General features: G+C 51.2%; 1 protein-coding gene across 1 annotated transcript in view; it reads left to right on the forward strand.

Annotated features, from left to right (window-relative positions):
• ATP7B (ATPase copper transporting beta) overlaps positions 1-17,628 on the forward strand; it is a 55,232-nt gene that overhangs the window by 19,404 nt on the left and 18,200 nt on the right. Inside the window, 7 exon segments of the mRNA XM_059996118.1 lie at positions 4,050-4,307; positions 6,090-6,253; positions 7,778-7,939; positions 9,986-10,062; positions 11,770-11,944; positions 13,005-13,238; positions 13,961-14,052. Of these exon segments, the coding sequence (XP_059852101.1) occupies positions 4,050-4,307; positions 6,090-6,253; positions 7,778-7,939; positions 9,986-10,062; positions 11,770-11,944; positions 13,005-13,238; positions 13,961-14,052 (1,162 nt within the window).

The following is a 17,628-nucleotide window of genomic DNA, read 5'->3' on the forward strand; positions in this document are numbered from 1 at the left end:
AGAGTCTGCCTGCCGATGCAGGGGACGCGGGTTCGTGCCCCGGTCCGGGAGGATCCCACATGCCGCGGAGCGGCTGGGCCCGTGAGCCATGGCCGCTGAGCCTGCGCGTCCGGAGCCTGTGCTCCGCAACGGGAGAGGCCACAACAGTGAGAGGCCCGCGTACTGCAAAAAAAAAAAAAATACAGGATACCTAGTTAAGTTTGAATTTCAGATAAACAATGAGTAACGTTTTACTATTAGTATGTCCTGTGCAGTATTTGAGACATACTAAAAAATTACTGTTTATCTGAAATTCAATTTTACCTGTATTTTACCTGGCAGTCTTAATTTAGGATAAACCATAAGTGTGCTGGTGACTGTCTTTTATAGCCACTTAAATGCGAAAAAGGCATTATTTGTATTTGATCGGCCATTCTGGATTGACCAGGGGCTCCTTGAGGACTGTCTTCAAACCATGTGATTTGTTTCTCCTTTGACTCCGCAACACCCAGCACACAGTAGGTTTTTGTGAAGGAAACGAAGGAGAAAGGAAATAATGGGCTGGGACAGGCAGGGTCTCAGGTCAGCCGATGGAGGGAACTCTTGAGAGAGATTACAGAGCTGAAAAACCAAACAGGAACTGGGAGGGAAAACAGGAAATTAAAAAAACAGGAAAACCACCCACAGATGGGAGGGTCTGAGGGAAGGCAGGTGTTTAGTTTACACAAGCCCAGGGGCTGAGCTTGCCTGGTGGGGACTGGCCAAGGGCAAGGCTATGGCAGGAGCCGGGGCCCCGGTGGAGAGATGGCAAACACTTGGGTCCTCCCTCCTCCTTTCTGTCCTGTTGTTTCCTGTTTGTTACCTCCATGTGCCAAATTTAATCAGAAACCAGTTGACAAGGGAGCCCGGGAAAAGTGGTTTGCAGGGGTCAGCCCCTTGGTAGTGGAGCAGGGGGAAGGAGGGAGGGAAAGGGTCTGAGAGCATACGGGCAAGAGACAGGCATTGAGTTTCAGTCCCTTACTTGACAGCTAAGATACATTTAGACCTGGTTGTAGAAGGCAGCTGTTATTTCTTCACTTGTTTGCATGGTAAGTAGTTTTTGAATGGATGGATGGATGGGTGGATGGGATACATGAATACAAAGTGAGGAAAATTCACCTGTTACGTATAGCATGTTCCTCTCACCCTCATAAGTGAGTGATGTCACTTTCAGGGCACGGTTCCCTCACCCCTGCACGTGCTGGGGGTCTTCTGGGGCCCGGGTCCTGTGCCAGCTGCCGTGAAGTGCTCAGCGGCAGTCCAGCACCCGCCCACAGCGGTTCACGCTCTCCCGGGGAAGCAGGTCACAGAGGCCCCTTGTATCATCCAAGGCAGGTTAGAATAAATGTTGTAACAAGGAAGGTGTAGGTCAGATGCTTTTGGGATTCAGAAGAGGAGAGAATCCAATACCCGCTTGTGGGGCTCCCAAGGACATGATGTAGGGGTGACCGTGGAGTTGGGCGTGGATAGGATTTAAGAATGGATAGGATCTGAACAGGCAGGAAAGGGCAGGACTGCACGCCAGGCGGAGGAGACAGGCCAGCACCCTGGTGCAGGCTACCGTCCTCTGCTCCTGGATCCTGGAAGGGGGTCCAAACTGGTCTCCCTGCTTCCTGCCTTCCAGCCCGGTCCCCAACCAGCTTTCACAGCAATCCTGTCGCACTGCTGACCCTCCTGGCCCATCCCGTCTTGTATTGTGAGTGGAAGAGTCCTCATGGTGGTCCCTAAGCCGCTCCCTCACCCACCACCTTTCTAGCCCTGACTCAGTTCCTCTTACCAGGCTTGTTCTCACCTCAGGGTTTGTACTGGCTGTCCCCTGTTTCTGGAATGCTCTCCCTGCAAATGCACACAGTGTTCTTCATTTCATAGCTGCTCATCCGGACTTTTCCCAGAGCCTATATCATTTTTATATAGAAATATATAGGTTTGTATCATACATAGTTTTGTAATCTCTTTTTCGCCCTGTGACGCATCATAAACATAACTTACGGGTCCATCCGTGTGTCTGCAGTACCATGTTCAGCGGCCGCATGGCCTCCCAGCATATGGGTGTACCATAACTTCGTTTCCTCTTTATTCTTCCCATCTATTTTGTGTGGATGTCATTGTAAATAATACTGATAGGATTGTTGTGACTGTAAATACAATTGTCCGTGAAGACAGTCTTCAGACTACATGATTTGTTTCTCCTTTGTGCACGTCCTTAATTATTTCCTTGTGATAGATATCTGAAAGTATAATTGCTGGGTCACAGGGTATCAGCATTACTTCATTCCATCACAAATATTTATTGTGCCCCTACTAAGTGCCAAGCAATTAGAGGTACCGTTTTTGATAATACTGTCAAATAGATTTCCAGAAAGTCAAATCAATTTATATGCCCACCCGTAGTGTTGGCATAGGTTGATAAAGGACCCAGTAGCGTAGGCTTATTTGGGTTTTTGTTAATTTATTTAAACTTTTTTTTAGCAATCTCCAGAAGCCCAGAATTTAGTTGAGTTAGACCTCAGTGCTGGAGGTCTAACGAATACTACTGAAATTGCTGACAACAATATTTGGGTAGAAAGGCAAGTGAATCCAGGAGGTGGTGATGGACTGGAAAAAGAGGGAGGGGCTGGACAGGTGCAGGAGGGTCTGGTGGGGGTGGGAGCTAGAATGTTAAGAGCTGACATCCAAGGGGTGGAGTCATTTTGAAGAAGGACAAAGTCCAGGAGAGCAGAGCTGTGCTGGGTGAGGTGATGCTCTCTGCATCCAGAAGGTGGAGGGCTGTAAGGCCAGAGCACTGGAGGGTCTTCGTCCATCGACTGCACTCTTAAAGTGAGTGGAAGTAGTTTTAGCACTTTCCAGAAAATGAGCTTCTATGTTTTGCAGCTGTGGACTTTGAAGTAAGGAGAGTTCATCATCAAATGATGTCATTTTTTCCTACATACTCTTCAAGGTATTTTGTGTCATCACAAAACTGTGACTTTTTGGAGTGATGAAATTTTCTGTATCTTGATCTGGTCGATGGTTAGTTACATTGGTCTATATATGCGTGGTGGGTGGAGTAATGGCCCCCAAAGATGTCTGCTCCCTGACCCCTGGTACTCGGTGGGGAAAGGAGAACTTTCATCATTGGAGCCGGACTACTGAAAGTCCAAATGGAAAGAAATTACCCTTGGCTATCAGCTCAGACCTACACGGAAGTTAATTTGAAGTATATCAGTGGCCTGAATGTGGAGGTTCATTTAAAATAACAGAGGTGCCAGGAGAGCATGTCATGGATATTTTCAGCGTGGCGGTGGACACATCTATTAATAGAGCACAGGATGCACTCACCACTGAAGTTGGTTTAGTTGACTCTAAGTTGGGCTTCATTAACGTCAAGGACTTCTTTTATCAAAAGAAATACCGTTAGATGAGGGTGAGAAAGCAAACCACAGACTGGGAGCCAGTGTTTGCAGTGGGTACAGCTTACAAAGGGTTCCTGCCCAAAATGTATGTAGGACGTAGACAAAGGACGAGAAAAGGGCCAGCGACTCAATAGAGGTGTTTGGGGGCATTTTGATTCTCATGGGGAGGGAGAGGACCTCTGTTAACCAGGATGTGGCCAGGCGTAGAAGCTCGATTCCCTGCTTCATACCTGAGGGGTTTGGGGCAAAGCATTTAATTTCTTGTAACTCTTTTCTTCACTTGTAAAATGGGGATGGTAGTAGTACTTGCCACAGGGCTATGTTAACAGTTAAAGGAGGCCAGACGTGTGCTTAGCAGGGTGCCTGGTGCGTTCTTACCACTGCTTTACCATCATTGTCTCATTAGAGCATTCGTCTACCCAGAACATTCCGTCCTTGCAGTATCGGCGTGTTTTCCTATGTATGGAATCGAGTGCCTCCGTCTGGTTGTGGGGAGGGAGAGACAGTGATGGAAACACCAACCCCCCTTTATCTTCTCCAGGAACTTTCATCTGAACATTGTCAAGCTTGAGCCTCCTGTTCCGGAAAAAAATATTATCCATTCTTCTAATTTGAATGATCTGTGACATTCTATCCTAGAAAACTGTTCCAGCACCCACGCTGGGAACCACAGTGCTGGGAGCGCCACGGGGCACACGGCGGCTGGTGCACCTGTGTCCGTGCAGAACGGGACTCCCCAGCCCGGGGGTCTCCCTACAAACCACAACCCCGGCCTCGTGTCCAAGTCCCCTCGGGCCTCCGAAACCGTGGCCCCGCAGAAATGCTTTCTACAGGTCAGAGGCATGACCTGTGCGTCCTGTGTGTCCAACATAGAGAGGAACCTGCAGAAAGAAGCTGGTAAGAGGTCTCCACCGCGCCGAGCTGGGATGCTGCTGTGGGTGGTAGCGTGTAGACTGCTGGAGGCCACGGTCAGCAGCGTGGGGCGGTGTGCCCTTGGCACGAGATGGCCTTGGGCGTCTCCACTGACTGCATTGATCAGGAGCCCTGATCGTCTGGCAGCGGCTCATTGTGTGACAGGACAGATGTTCGTCTAATGTTCTGGGGCAGTTGGCGTCCTGCTCTTTAAGAAGTACTTAGTTTGAGATAAAATGGATTGCTGAGTAAGTTAGCCATGGGGAATCCAGTTTAAAGGTCAAGGTACTGTCATGGGTGGCCTCCCCAACTAGCTTGTCCTGGTAGTAGTCTGTGGTTTTCCCTTCCAAAGCCTCTTACGGTCAAACACATAAATAGCCTGCATTCTGTCCTGTTGTCATTGTAAATCATAGCGTGTTGCGGAAATGCCAAAGTTTTGTCCTCTAAACGACATTGCCAATCTGTTTTTTTTTTTTTTTTTCCCCGGTACGCGGGCCTCTCACTGTTGTGGCCTCTCCCGTTGTGGAGCACAGGCTCCGGACGCGCAGGCTCAGCGGCCATGGCTCACGGGCCCAGCCGCTCTGCGGCATGTGGGATCCTCCCGGACCGGGGCACGAACCCGCGTCCCCTGCATCGGCAGGCGGACTCCCAACCACTGCGCCACCAGGGAAGCCCACCAATCTGGTTTCTTAAAGCTGAGAGTGCAGCGAAAATCCTGTCCCAATTTTTTGTTTGGAAAATACCTTAACCGTGACTCTGCCGGCCTCCGGGGTCACCTTCTCTCTTCCCGTGGCTCCGTACGTGGGTCCTTCTGCTCCGGCTCAAGGATAACATGTTTCCCGCCTCCTGCTCATCAAGCCTGCAGCTTCCTGGCGCTCTAGAAGGTGGCTCTCACACCAAGGTGTCCTAGGAGCTCCTCTGTCGCCTGTGGGCTGGCGGCTCAAAAGCTAACCTGTGTCTCACAGGGCCCATGATTCTCTTCCCGACTTGAATCCCTCATATTTATCCTTTATGACATTCTTTCTAAAGCACATCATTCCTTTCATTTATGTGAATGAGCCTTTCTTTCCCCCTTAAACTAAACAACAGTGGTAGCAAGATAGTCCGCAGGATTTCTTTTTCTTTCCTGAAAGTGATTAAAAACTGAAGAAGAGTATGGAAAACCACTTTTGAAAGTGATTTTTTTCTCCTGTGTCTGGAAGTGGAGAAAAAAGTACACCGGTTATGTGACAGCAGTTGCCTGCTGCAGACACTGTCCCTTGCTTTGAGGTGTGTGCCCGCACCTGTGTCCCTTGCTTTGAGGTGTGTGCCCACACCTGTGTCCCCCAGAGCCTGCCTCAGAGCGGCGCCCGCCAGGCCAGCAGTATGGGCCATGCCTGGGAGCCGGGCAGGCCTGCAGAACCTCACACCCTCCCCAGACCCACTGAACCAGCGTTTTTGCTTTAACCAGGGCCTAAGGTGAGTCATATGCCCAACAAAGTGTGAGAATCACCTGGGGAGCTTTAAAAAGGGGAAAAAAGATGCCTGGTATCCACCCTGAGAGATTCTGATTTAATTGGTCTGGGTTAAGAGTTAATCACCAGTCAGGTGATTGTTAAAAGCCCTCCCCCCTGCCCCCACCCCAGGTGATCCTACTGCACAGCCAAGTGTGAGAACCACTGTTCTAGAAGCTTCTGGGGCAGAGGTTTTTCTTTGTTAGCTTATGTTGAACACATCATCCCCCGAGGCCTTGCCTGGAGTGTTCCAGCTGTGCCCTGCTGGTTTCAGGGATTCTCTCAGTGCTGGTTGCGTTGATGGCTGGAAAGGCAGAGGTGAAGTATAACCCGGAAGTTATCCAGCCCCTGGAGATAGCGCAGCTCATCCAGGACCTGGGCTTCAAGGCAGAGGTGATGGAGGACTGCGCGGGCTCAGACGGCGACCTCGAGCTGATTGTAAGCGCAGCGGCTGGGCTGGAGCAGGGGCCAGGGGGTGCAGGCCTGAGACAGCCCACGGAGGCCTTCTGACGGCAACCGGGGTTGTGGTCAGGACGTTCCCCCTTCTTGCATGTATCCTGTTCGTTGCTATTGGGTTTTCCTTTGAAGCCAGTGACAAGGACCTGCTCGTTTTGTGAAGGAATGTCCACTATGTCAGAAAGTCGCAGGCACAGGTCCCGCCAGGCGTGTCAGGGTATCGGGAGGAGGAGGCAATGGCGCTGGAGGAAGAGGAATTGGAGACGGCAGCTGCCCTGAGCTTGTGGCTCGAGGGAGTCGAACAGGAACACGTCCCGTGAGGCCGAGAGGAAGCTGGAATGCCAGAGGCGTCTCGCGGCCCCGGGACGGGATGGGAGTGAGCGAGGCAGTCGGGGCCACCTTGTAGGCACAGGTGTGTCTACAAGGTACTTGGTGACCAGAGTGTCCCCAGGCGCTCAGTCCGGGGTGAACGCTGGGGGTGGTGCTATTTCCAGGGCTGCTGGGGAGCGGAGGGACGAGGCGCTGGTATTGTTTCCCGTCTGCCCACTCTTGCCAGCGGCACTAGTCAACAAACCATCGAGGACAGAAGATAGCTCTAGTATTTCAAATACACCGTGTTCACAAACACTTCTGCGCAAAGCTCTTTTTGTGCAAATAAAAGGAGACTTGGAAGGAATCCACGAGGAATTGAACAATGCTGTTAACCGAAGTGAAAACTTCCTTGCTATGTTTAGTCACTGCCATTAGCGGTAGGTAAGTAAACGTTTGAAGAAAAAGTACTGCGGACACACGTGGCACTTTGAGCTCCTGAGAAGTGGAGTTCTTTGCAGAGCACATCCTTTGCTCTGGCTGGGCCTCGGTGTGTGCAGAGGGGCACGGTGTAGTACTCGCTGGGTCAGACCTCCAGGGCCCGAGGTGCACATCTCTGCGCACACTATGGTGTGGAAATCTAGAGCAAGACAATCAGTGGGGAAGGTGAAAACATCTTTTTGAACAATGTTTTTTTTTCTTATTACAGTGTCCTATAGTTGTATTGTCGTCACATGCTCAGGCGTTTCATGTCTGTATTTAATTTGTATTCTGGGAAGTGCTGACCACTGATACTCAGAAGAGTGAGTTGTCCGGCTTGCCTCATGCATAGTACAGGGGTGGCTGGCTCACTTGGAACTTCTTTCTCAGTGCACACAGCACGGGGTGGCAGAAATGCAAAACCAACACAGGGCGTAGAGTGCTGTGAAAGCCCGTTGTTAGCAGAGCTGTGAGTGGGGCCTCGGTCCTTGCCATCTGCTTAGTGATTGGTTGCCTGTACGTGAGTTGAGGAAGAACCACTGTTCATATCCCCGAGGCTCCTGCGGGAATGTCCGGGGTGAAAATCTTGCACCTGGGGGTTGTGAGTCCAGCGTCTTGGGAAGGAGGACAGACTGGTGGCTGCCTGTTAACCCAGCTCCCTGTGTGCCTTTGGTGGGATCCTCTGGGTCAGTGGGATCTTTGTCATCTTTGCCGCAGATCACGGGGATGACCTGCACGTCCTGTGTTCACAACATAGAGTCCAAGCTCACAAGGACAAACGGCATCACCTACGCCTCTGTGGCTCTTGCCACCAGCAAAGCCCATGTGAAGTTTGATCCTGAAATGATCGGTCCGCGGGATATTGTCAAAATTATCGAGGTAAATCATTTATCAAAAAACTATTGTACCCACCTTTTAAAACACAGTGATTTATAATCATCATAGAAAAATGAGCAAAATATAGCTAAGCAAAAAAAAAAAAAAACACCTAATCTAAAATCCTGCAAGATTTCCCGTGGAAATAATGTGACTCAACTTGTGAGCGTTTAGAAAATATCAGATAATTTGAGGGGGAATCAGTGAATGGGTAAGAAAAAGATGGGGAGAAAAAGACATTATTATTTTTTTAATTTCAGATATTCCCTGAGAAACAGCAGTATTGCCAAGATTCCTGGCACATGGTATTAAATTGCCTAATTGTGGGAATTCCCTGGCTGTCCAGTGTTTCACTGCCGACGGTCTGGGTTCGATCCCTGGTTGGGGAACTAAGATCCCACAAGCCATGCAGTGTGACCACCCCCCCCCCAAAAAAAATTGCCTAACTGTAAGTTTTTTAAGTAATATTTACATCTGTGCCACGTATCTACAGACCAAAGGAATGTTGGTGTTGGGAAGAATTACACTGCCTTTGACCACTATACTAGGCCTCCTTTACAGGTGGAGAGTTTAGTCATTTCTCCTTTGGAAAATCAATCACAGTAGTTTTCTGTACTCCCACCCCCATCGTTCCCTCACTTTGTCCACAGACATTCTGTGTCCTCTCTCAGGTCTGTATCATATCACACCAGGAGAGGATGAGCATTAGTGGTGATCTGAATGGGTCAAGATATCTGGTCAAAACCGAGCAAGATGAACTCATAACAACGAATGGTGAAGTTTAGCAGAAACTACTGCTTATGAAATTCCTTATGAAATTAAACATCTCATAGCAGGCTTCAAGTTGTTTTAAATTTTCGTGTGTGTGTGTGTGTGTGTGTGTGTGTGTGTGTGTGTGTGTGTTAAGAGAGATGCTGTCTGTTGTCTGGCCATGCAGAGCTCTTTGAGGTGCAAATACTGCTACTGCTGTTGATAACAGTGCCTCAATCTTAGAGGCAGACAATGCAGCTTCTTTATCAGATGAGGAGAGATCCCCCAGAGAGGTTAGGAGACTTTGATCCCTGGTACCAGCTAAAGGTTGCAGAGCTGGTGCTCCAACCCAGATCTCCTAGTTCCAAGCTCAGTGGGCATCCAGTTTCTGCCACCCCACGGGTCTTACAGAACAGTAGTGATAAGGCATTAATGAGGGAGAGCAGTCAACTGAGGCACTAGTCCTTGCTGGCCTCCACCCAGCTGCCCAGCCCGCCGCAGTCCCCTGCTTGTTCTTACCTGAGGTGTATTGCCAATGTCTGGCCCCCATTCCTGCATCTCTGAGGCATCTTTTCCTGATGTAATTAGGCTGGTATTAGTTGTAAAGGATTTGTCGTTAGATGGCCTTACATGCTCTTTCTTCCAACATAACTCTTGATACTGGGGAGTCCGTAGCTCACAGATCCCGAGTTTATAACTCAGCATTGATCAGCTCAGGGTGTGCTAAGTCACCTCCCGGCATCTGCTGCCTTTGCCCACAGAAGGAGCAGCAGTCGCCTTGGAACCTCCGATGGGATCTGTACAGTGACGTGGGGACAGAAGTCGTGAGCGGAAAAACCAATACAGTCCTCTGAGGCGGTTTTAGATTAACTTTCTTTTTTTTTTTAAAAAAAAAAAACTTTTTTTTCTCTTAATGTATTTATTTATTTATTTATTTATGGCTGCGTTGGGTACTCGTTTCCGCGCATGGGCCTTCCCTAGTCGCGGCAAGCGGGGGCCACCCCTCATCACGGTGCGCGGGCCTCCCACCATCGCAGCCTCTGTTGTTGCGGAGCACAGGCTCCAGACGCGCAGGCCTAGTAATTGTGGCTCACAGGCCCAGCCGCTCTGCGGCATGTGGGATCCTCCCAGACCAGGGCTCGAACCCGCATCCCCCGCATTGGCAGGCAGACTCTGAACCACTGTGCCACCAGGGAAGCCCTAGATTAACTTTCTTATTTCCAAAGATGTAAAATGGTTTCTACCGATGCCTGTTTTAACCAAGTGCCTTCTTTCTTGTTTCCTCTTTCTAATAACAAGGAAATCGGCTTTCGTGTCTCCCTGGCCCAGAGGAACCCCAGTGCTCATCACTTGGACCACAAGCTGGAAATAAAGCAGTAGGTAGAACACAGAAGATAAACTGTAGCTCTAAGGGCTGCCTCTCCCCTGGCCCGCCTCTACCTCACTCGGTGCTAATTGGTGTCCCTGCTACCTCCACCTTCCACGGCGCCTTCTGCTGAATTAGTTGCCTTTACCCTCGTAACGTTAATCCTCTAAAACAATGCTGTTCCAGGTACCTTCTGCTGTGACAGAAACGCTCTATGTCTGCACTGCCCAGTATGAAATGCAGCCAGTGTGACTCAGGAAGTGAATTTTTAATTTCCCTTCATTTTAACTAATTTTAATTTAAATAGTTACCTATGGCTGGTCGCTAACAGATTGGACAGCACTTACGTTGGGAGGAAGGGAAGAGTGGGTTCTTTCTTTTATAGTATTTCAAGACTTTACTGGAGTGGGTCGAGATCTAGGATCCGAGGACAGGAATTACGGCCAAGTGGAAAGAAAATGGCTCGGGAAGCAGGAGACCTGAGCTCGTTCACTGTTGCAGATGTTCACTCATTCATTCAACAAACACAAGCCCGCTGTTGTATGCAGGGCACTGTGCCGGGTGCTAGGGGTGAATAGGGTGTCACCCCTACCTTAGAGGGGCCCTTGGTTGGGCTGCGAAGAGTGGGTGAGCAATGATGCAGGTGGGTTCTGGGGAGTCTGGGAAGCTAACAAGCAGGGGACACACGATCTGAGCCTCAAAGAGTGAGTGGAAGTTTGTCGGTCTGAAAGGAGTGGGGTAGGAAGCGAGGTCTTTTCGGGGCTTGGGGGCAGGGGCCTGGGAGTGTAAGACTCCGATCTCGCAGGCCCGTGGTCTTCGGATCAGCGGTGAGGCTATGCCTCCTACAGCTTCCACGAGCGCTTGGAGGCAGGGGCCTGGGAGTGTGAGACTCCGATCTCGCAGGCCCGTGGTCTCCGGATCAACGGTGAGGCTATGCCTCCTACAGCTTCCACGAGCGCTTGGAGGCAGGGGCCTGGGAGTGTGAGACTCCGATCTCGCAGGCCCGTGGTCTCCGGATCAGCGGTGAGGCTATGCCTCCTACAGCTTCCACGAGCGCTTGGAGGCAGGGGCCTGGGAGTGTGAGACTCCGATCTCGCAGGCCCGTGGTCTCCGGATCAGCGGTGAGGCTATGCCTCCTACAGCTTCCACGAGCGCTTGGTTGGAATTTTGTGGATGGTGAGGCTGATGTGAGACCATGGCTGTCACCTGTGACCCCGATTTCAAACTTCATCCAGGCAGCTGCACTGTTCACACTGACTCTGTTTTAAGTAATAGTTTAAAAGTTGAATGTATAAGTTTATACTAATGAAATGTTCCTTTTATCTATTTTTTTCTTGGGAGTCTATAAATGCTTGCGGTTTGAAAAAAGAGCGGTAGCAGCCACAGGCTGAGGATGGTCCACCTCTTTGGGGCTGAATTCTCAGCTTCTGGACCCCGGTTGCCTCACCTGTAGATTGCAGGTGCCACGTCAGCCACGGGCAGGCAGGGGCTGTGTCTAGACGTCTCTGGAGCATCCTTGCAGTGAAGTTTAGACCTTTGATGTTCCCCTCAGATGGCCGATGTAGGGAGAGAGCCTTGCTTTCACTTTAGCCCTTGCTGGTCTGTCCCAGACATGTGGCAGAGGCCAGTCTCAAACCAAGTCCTCGGGAGGGGACGGGGCCAGAAGCCAGGTGACCAGCGGTACCTGATATGTCGGTGTTGCTGTGTTTCTTTCCAGGTGGAAGAAGTCTTTCCTGTGCAGCCTGGTGTTTGGCATCCCCGTCATGGGTTTAATGATCTATATGTTGATACCCAGCCACGAGCCCCACGAGTCTATGCTGCTGGACCACAACATCATCCCGGGACTGTCCATCCTGAACCTCGTCTTCTTTATCTTGTGTACCTTTGTCCAGGTGCGTATCGGGGGGTGGGCACACCTGCCCAGCGTGCCTGTGTGTGGCCAGCAGGTGCTCTGTCCTCTTAGGCCAGCACAGCCCTTCAGAGCACTCCAAGTGCAGCTTCGTTGCCGCTTTCCCACCACCCAGCCAGCTGCTGCTTTCTTGTCTTATAACCAGCTGGGGGGCGTCCTCTAACATGGGCAGTTCCACAGATGACCAGATTCCCCCTGGAACAGCAGCCCCCTGCGGCAAGGCTTGGAGATCCAGTGTGTCTTGTGTGCTTATTGTTCAGCTGAATTCGATGTTAGAAGCAGCAGCTGGACCACCCTGGAACTCATGCTGCTCTCTTCCACGTCTTGGCTTGAATGACTGAAACGTGGTCCTGAGGAATCACAATTTAAAAGGGGCAGGCTTCGTGTTACTTCTGCCCTGGAGACCGCCTTAAGTAGCTAGCTGTATTTCTAGTGGGAAGTGTGCCTTCCATTTATTTTGGAATAGAAAATGAAACTCCTGACTTAATATTAGAATTAATTAATATTAATTAGGATTATCTGGGGGCAAGTGTTTATAGCCTCAATTTGGTTTTTCCAGATCTTCATCTGCATAGAAAAAAACACATATTTACGTGCATATGTATGTGTGTGTATATGTTCACATACTATAGACACAGGCTTTTTTTTTGGCCGAAATAGGATAATACTAGATACACTGATTTATAACTGGCTTTTTCACTTAACCACGTACTGTGTACATCTCTCACATCAGCAGTTAGGGGCCTAGCACATTGTCTTCAGGGACCGCATAGCACTGTCCACAGTATGAACGCACCATGATTTCTTTCACCATCTTGAGCATTCTCCTACTGATGGACATCTAGGTTGTCCAGTGCTCTGGGTCTTAAAGGTCTCCCTGGATCAGCCACTCCTGTGGTCAGAAGTCCTCTGAATCAGGAAGTACATTTCGTACACATCACTTATGGAGGAAAAAGGTCATGTCAGCGTCGAGGGGGAGCCCAGGGTATTTACAGTCCCGAGGGCCCTTGTCACAAAGGTCACTCTCCCTCACCACCTTTCAGTTCCTCGGGGGCTGGTACTTCTACGTGCAGGCCTACAAATCTCTGAGACACAGGGCGGCCAGCATGGACGTGCTCATCGTGCTGGCCACGAGCATCGCCTACGTCTACTCCCTCGTCATCCTGGTGGTGGCCATCGCCGAGAAGGCGGAGAGGAGCCCGGTGACCTTCTTTGACACGCCCCCCATGCTCTTCGTGTTCATTGCCCTGGGGCGGTGGCTGGAACACGTGGCAAAGGTAACTGCAGCCTCAGGTTAAAGGAAGAACTGTTTCCTCAGTAACACAAGCCTTAATTTATCTGAGCACCATGTTTAGAATTACTAATCATATACAATCTAGGGCAAGGCTTAAAGAAACATGAAGCCTACGTATAATTAGGTGTTCTGACCACGAATCTCCAAACTGGTCTCTGCTTCTGAAATCCCAGCTAATCTGGTTAATTATTAAAACCTGTGTTCAGATGCATCGTGCAGTGGAAAGAACCCTGGATTTCGGGTCAGAGCTCGTACCGAACCTCTTGGTACATAACTGAGTGTGTCGCTTCCTAGCCTAGAAATCCACATTTCCACCATAGGGTCGTGCCATTTTTAGCACCCTGCCTTGTTCCCAGATTTCAATGTATCCTAATATAAGAGAGTGGGACTCAGGTCCTGAAAGAAATTAAATCGAACCTAAAAGAAAACAGTCATTGGACAGACTGGCATTGTTTCTTCAATCTGAAATGTAATTCATAGAACTCAGTTGCACTGTACACTCAGCACGGGGATGGCACGGCTGCGTGTTGACGGGCAGTGAGTGACACTCATCCCGGGAGAGCCCTCAGGCGTGCAGAGGGACCGCGTTACGGAGGCAGCCTTTTCTTGCGGGGTTTTCTCTAACACCAGCCTTGTGATTGATGGTCTGGGTTTGCGCAGGCCAGCTTAGTATCGCTCTCATTCTACCTTCCGGTTATTTCTTAGAGCAAAACTTCAGAAGCCCTCGCCAAACTCATGTCTCTACAAGCCACGGAAGCCACCGTCGTGACCCTCGGGGAGGACAACTTAATCGTCAGGTGGGTTGTCTTGGTCACACGTCCTTGATCGATTTAGATCAGCCCTGTGTGCTACACATCGCACAGCTGTCGTGTGAAGGACGTGACACTAGACCTGGTGAGGGCCGGCAAAGACGGTACATGTTAGGAAGATGCCCCGTCTCAGTCCAGTTACGTAAACAAAGCCTTTATATACTAAAAGATGAGCAAGGGTTCAAGGGGGTGTATGTTTGCTAGATGATGAGTGAGAGGTACAGGCAGTATTTCTGGAACTTAGGAGAGGAAGGCTCGTGGTGGTCAAGCAGAGCTTCACAGAACATGGAGTATGAGCTGGGTCTCGCCCCCAGGATCTGGAGGATTTGCACAGGCTGAGAGATAGGGGTTCAACTTGCCAAAGAATAAAAATGGGAGAACTATTTTTCTTCTCTATCAGGTTGGCAGACGTTGAAAACAATAACGCTCACTGTCGTCATTGCTGGGGCTTACATGGCATTTACTGTTTGCCAGATGCTATACTAACCTGTTTGCATTTAATCTATCCAAGAAAAAGCTTTATGAGGAAGGGACTCTTACTACCCTTATTGTACAGATGCAGAGACTGAGGTTCAGAGAGGCTATGCAACTGGCCCAGGGTCACACAGGTATTAAGTAGTGGAATTAGGACAGAACCTACGCTGCTGGTTGCAGAGCCCGTGTTCTTTACACTCTTAAAGCGTATTTAATAACGTGGGCATTTTTACAAATTAAGGCGTCTGTGCTTCTCCGGTCAGACTCATTTTCCTCTTCTAGGCAATGGTTATCTCTAGGCCTCCCTCGCATTCCTGAAATCTCTCTGGACCCACCACTTTCCCCTTTAGCCTGTGATCTCACTTCTGACTTGAGAATAGAAACTGTGATGGGAAACCCATCAGTTTCCTGTCACTCAGCCTGCAAAGCTGCCTTTCCCCACCACACCGGTGGAAGAAGAGGCATCCCCCCGCCGGGGCCTCTGCTTAGAGCCATCCTCTGTCGAATTCTTACTATCTCCAGTGTCCCCGTCTCTGCTGATTCTTACCATCCGGTACGACCTACTCCAAACTCTCCCACTACTGAAGCAACCATCGGTGCCCCTCCCACTGTGCACCCGCCGGTCCATCACACTCTTGCTGGTTTCCTAGCTGTGTCTCCGAGAGACAGGCCCCTGAGGCCGAGGCGGGTCCCTTCCTTCCCGAGGGCCACTGGGCGAACCTCTGTCGAGCCCGTGGGCAAGTGAGTGAGACGTGAGGATTGCAAGTTTCCGAGGCCCAGGCTGACCAAGCCCAGCAGCACCGGCTTTGCCTGCACACTGGTTTTTAAGTAATAATCAGAATTATGGTAGGGACGGCTGAGATGGGAGAGTTAGCCGTGTGCCACGTATGCTACCCAGCACTGCGCATAGATAATCGAATGTAACCCTGATGGCTTCCTCGTGAGGGGGCGCCTATCCTCGGGCGCCCAGCTCGGGAGGGAAGTACCTTGTCCAGAGTCCGTGGCAGGTGAGCAGCAGAGGGGGGCTGGGCCCCTGGAGACACAGCCTCCTGCTACGCCTCCGCTGCCCTGTCTCCTGGCCGGGAGGAGCCCGTGTGACAGTGCGGCTGGCTTGTGACCGCTTTGGTGGCTCTCATGGTTGTGTACCTTGGCTGCCTTTTTCCTCATAAATTAATGACATGAGAGTGCCTGAGCTGTGCAGACGTTCAGATTGGGGACTGAGCCATGAACAGCTGCGTTTACTTTCTGCCTTTCATTTCGAAGGGCCTGTGACGGCAGGATGCCAACCCCCCGGGCAGCTCCACCGATCTGAGTACAAGGAGATGCGGGTCTTTGCCAGAAGGCTCAGGCCGGCCACGATGCGGGAGGAGGGCGGGGCCACACCTGGCATCTCCCGGTTCTTTCCCACATTGTGTGCCTGGCTTCTGCCATCACGTGTGGTGGTATCACTTTTTAAGCTAGGAGCCAGAAGACCAGAGTTCCTTCTGGCTTTGCCTGAGACAGGCCACGTGCTTGGAGCTGGGTCCCCTCCTGTGTTTTGCAGTTCGTGTCCGTCAGAAAGGTGGGAGTGGTCACTCCTACCCCACCTTCCTGACGGGGTGCTCGGGGCCGTGGTCACACCTGCCCTGCCAGGGCCAGGGCCGCTCTCTCGCTTCCTGTAACGTGGCATGTGCTGTGCCAGGGGCCCCAGGCAGCCTCCTGCAGGGCCTGGGCTCTGCTGGCGTGGACAGATCTGCGGCGCCCCCTGCAGGCCACCGGGGCTTTGCGCCTCAGCTGGCTCCTTTCAGAGGGACTCAGCCCGTCCCTCCCTCTGTCCCTCTGCCAGAGGCACGTGTCCTTCCTCTCCGCCCGGCGTCTTGGGTGACAGGAGCATCTGCGTAGATGATCAGTGGTAATTTCTTCCCTAGCTGCTACTTGCGTTTCCCTTTGTGCACTCTCTTCGCGCCCCTCATTCCTTAAATGTGGGTGATAGTCGGGGTTTCAGCGTTGGCCCTGTTGTCTTTGTGTCCCCTGACCTCGTGTCTTCATTCCCAAACCTACGTCAGATCTCAGTGGCCGTCCTCTGCAACCCTTTCCCTTCCCTCGTCCACACAGCTGGTCTCCGTCCTCTTGATTCCGGCTCCACAAGCTCTGGTGGCCCCGGCCGCTGCCCCTCCCACTGCTGCCGTGCTTGTTCAGGCCACCGGGCTCTCTCCCCGAAAGCCCCGCAACAGCCCCTGCCTGGCCTCCTGCTCCAGCCTTGTCTCTTTCCTGATGTTTTCCACATGCAAACCATCCAGCTCTTGGAGGCACGGATCTGATACTCTGTAGCTGCCAGTCCTTCGGAGGTTTAGGATAAAGTCCGCATCCCTAGACGCGCACGTGAGACTTGGCATCTGCGCCTGTGCCTCCTGGGCTCAGCCTCTGGTCCTGACGTCCCTCCGTCTCCTCCCGGCCACCCCGCTGGCGGGTCCCAGGAGGAGGCGCCCCTGCACTCTCCCACCCCCCCACCCTCCAACCAATGCCTTTCTTCCTTCCCCTTTGCCTGACCCCTTGTCCCCTGGTCAGACTGCCTTGTCCTCTGGGGCCTGGAGTCCTTGGTGCCTCCAGTCGTCCTGGGACTACGTAGCAGGCGCTCAGATCCTCACTAGTTGAATGCACGAAATGACCGTCAGATGTTAAAGAAATGCATCGTACGTGTGCGTGTGCTTGACACTGAGGCCTGCACAGCGGGTCCCCAATCTCCCACGTTGAAGTGTTCTGTTTCTTATAACTAGGAAAACGGAATTATACATGTTATATAGCCCAGTGGCCCTTCTCTTGTAAGTTTTTTCTTCGTCTTTTTGCTTTGTGTTAGATGAGGCAGGAGAGTAGAGAAGAGGGGACAGGTGAGGTGAGCAGGCTGCCGGCAGAAACCCTCAGAGCTGAAGAAATGCTCGGAAAAAACTGTATTCCCACAGCTTGGCGTTTGGGGGACATGAGCTTCTGAAGCAGAAATGCGACTGGGAATTCACCAGAAGGAGCCACCTGCCCCCCTAGAGGGCTGTTCCCCATAAACTCAGCTGTTCAGAGTAAGAAAGATATGGTTAACTCAGATTCAAAGGGGAAATT

The sequence above is a fragment of the Delphinus delphis genome, chromosome 18, assembly GCF_949987515.2.
Source record: "Delphinus delphis chromosome 18, mDelDel1.2, whole genome shotgun sequence".
Classification (NCBI taxonomy): Eukaryota; Metazoa; Chordata; class Mammalia; order Artiodactyla; family Delphinidae; genus Delphinus; species Delphinus delphis.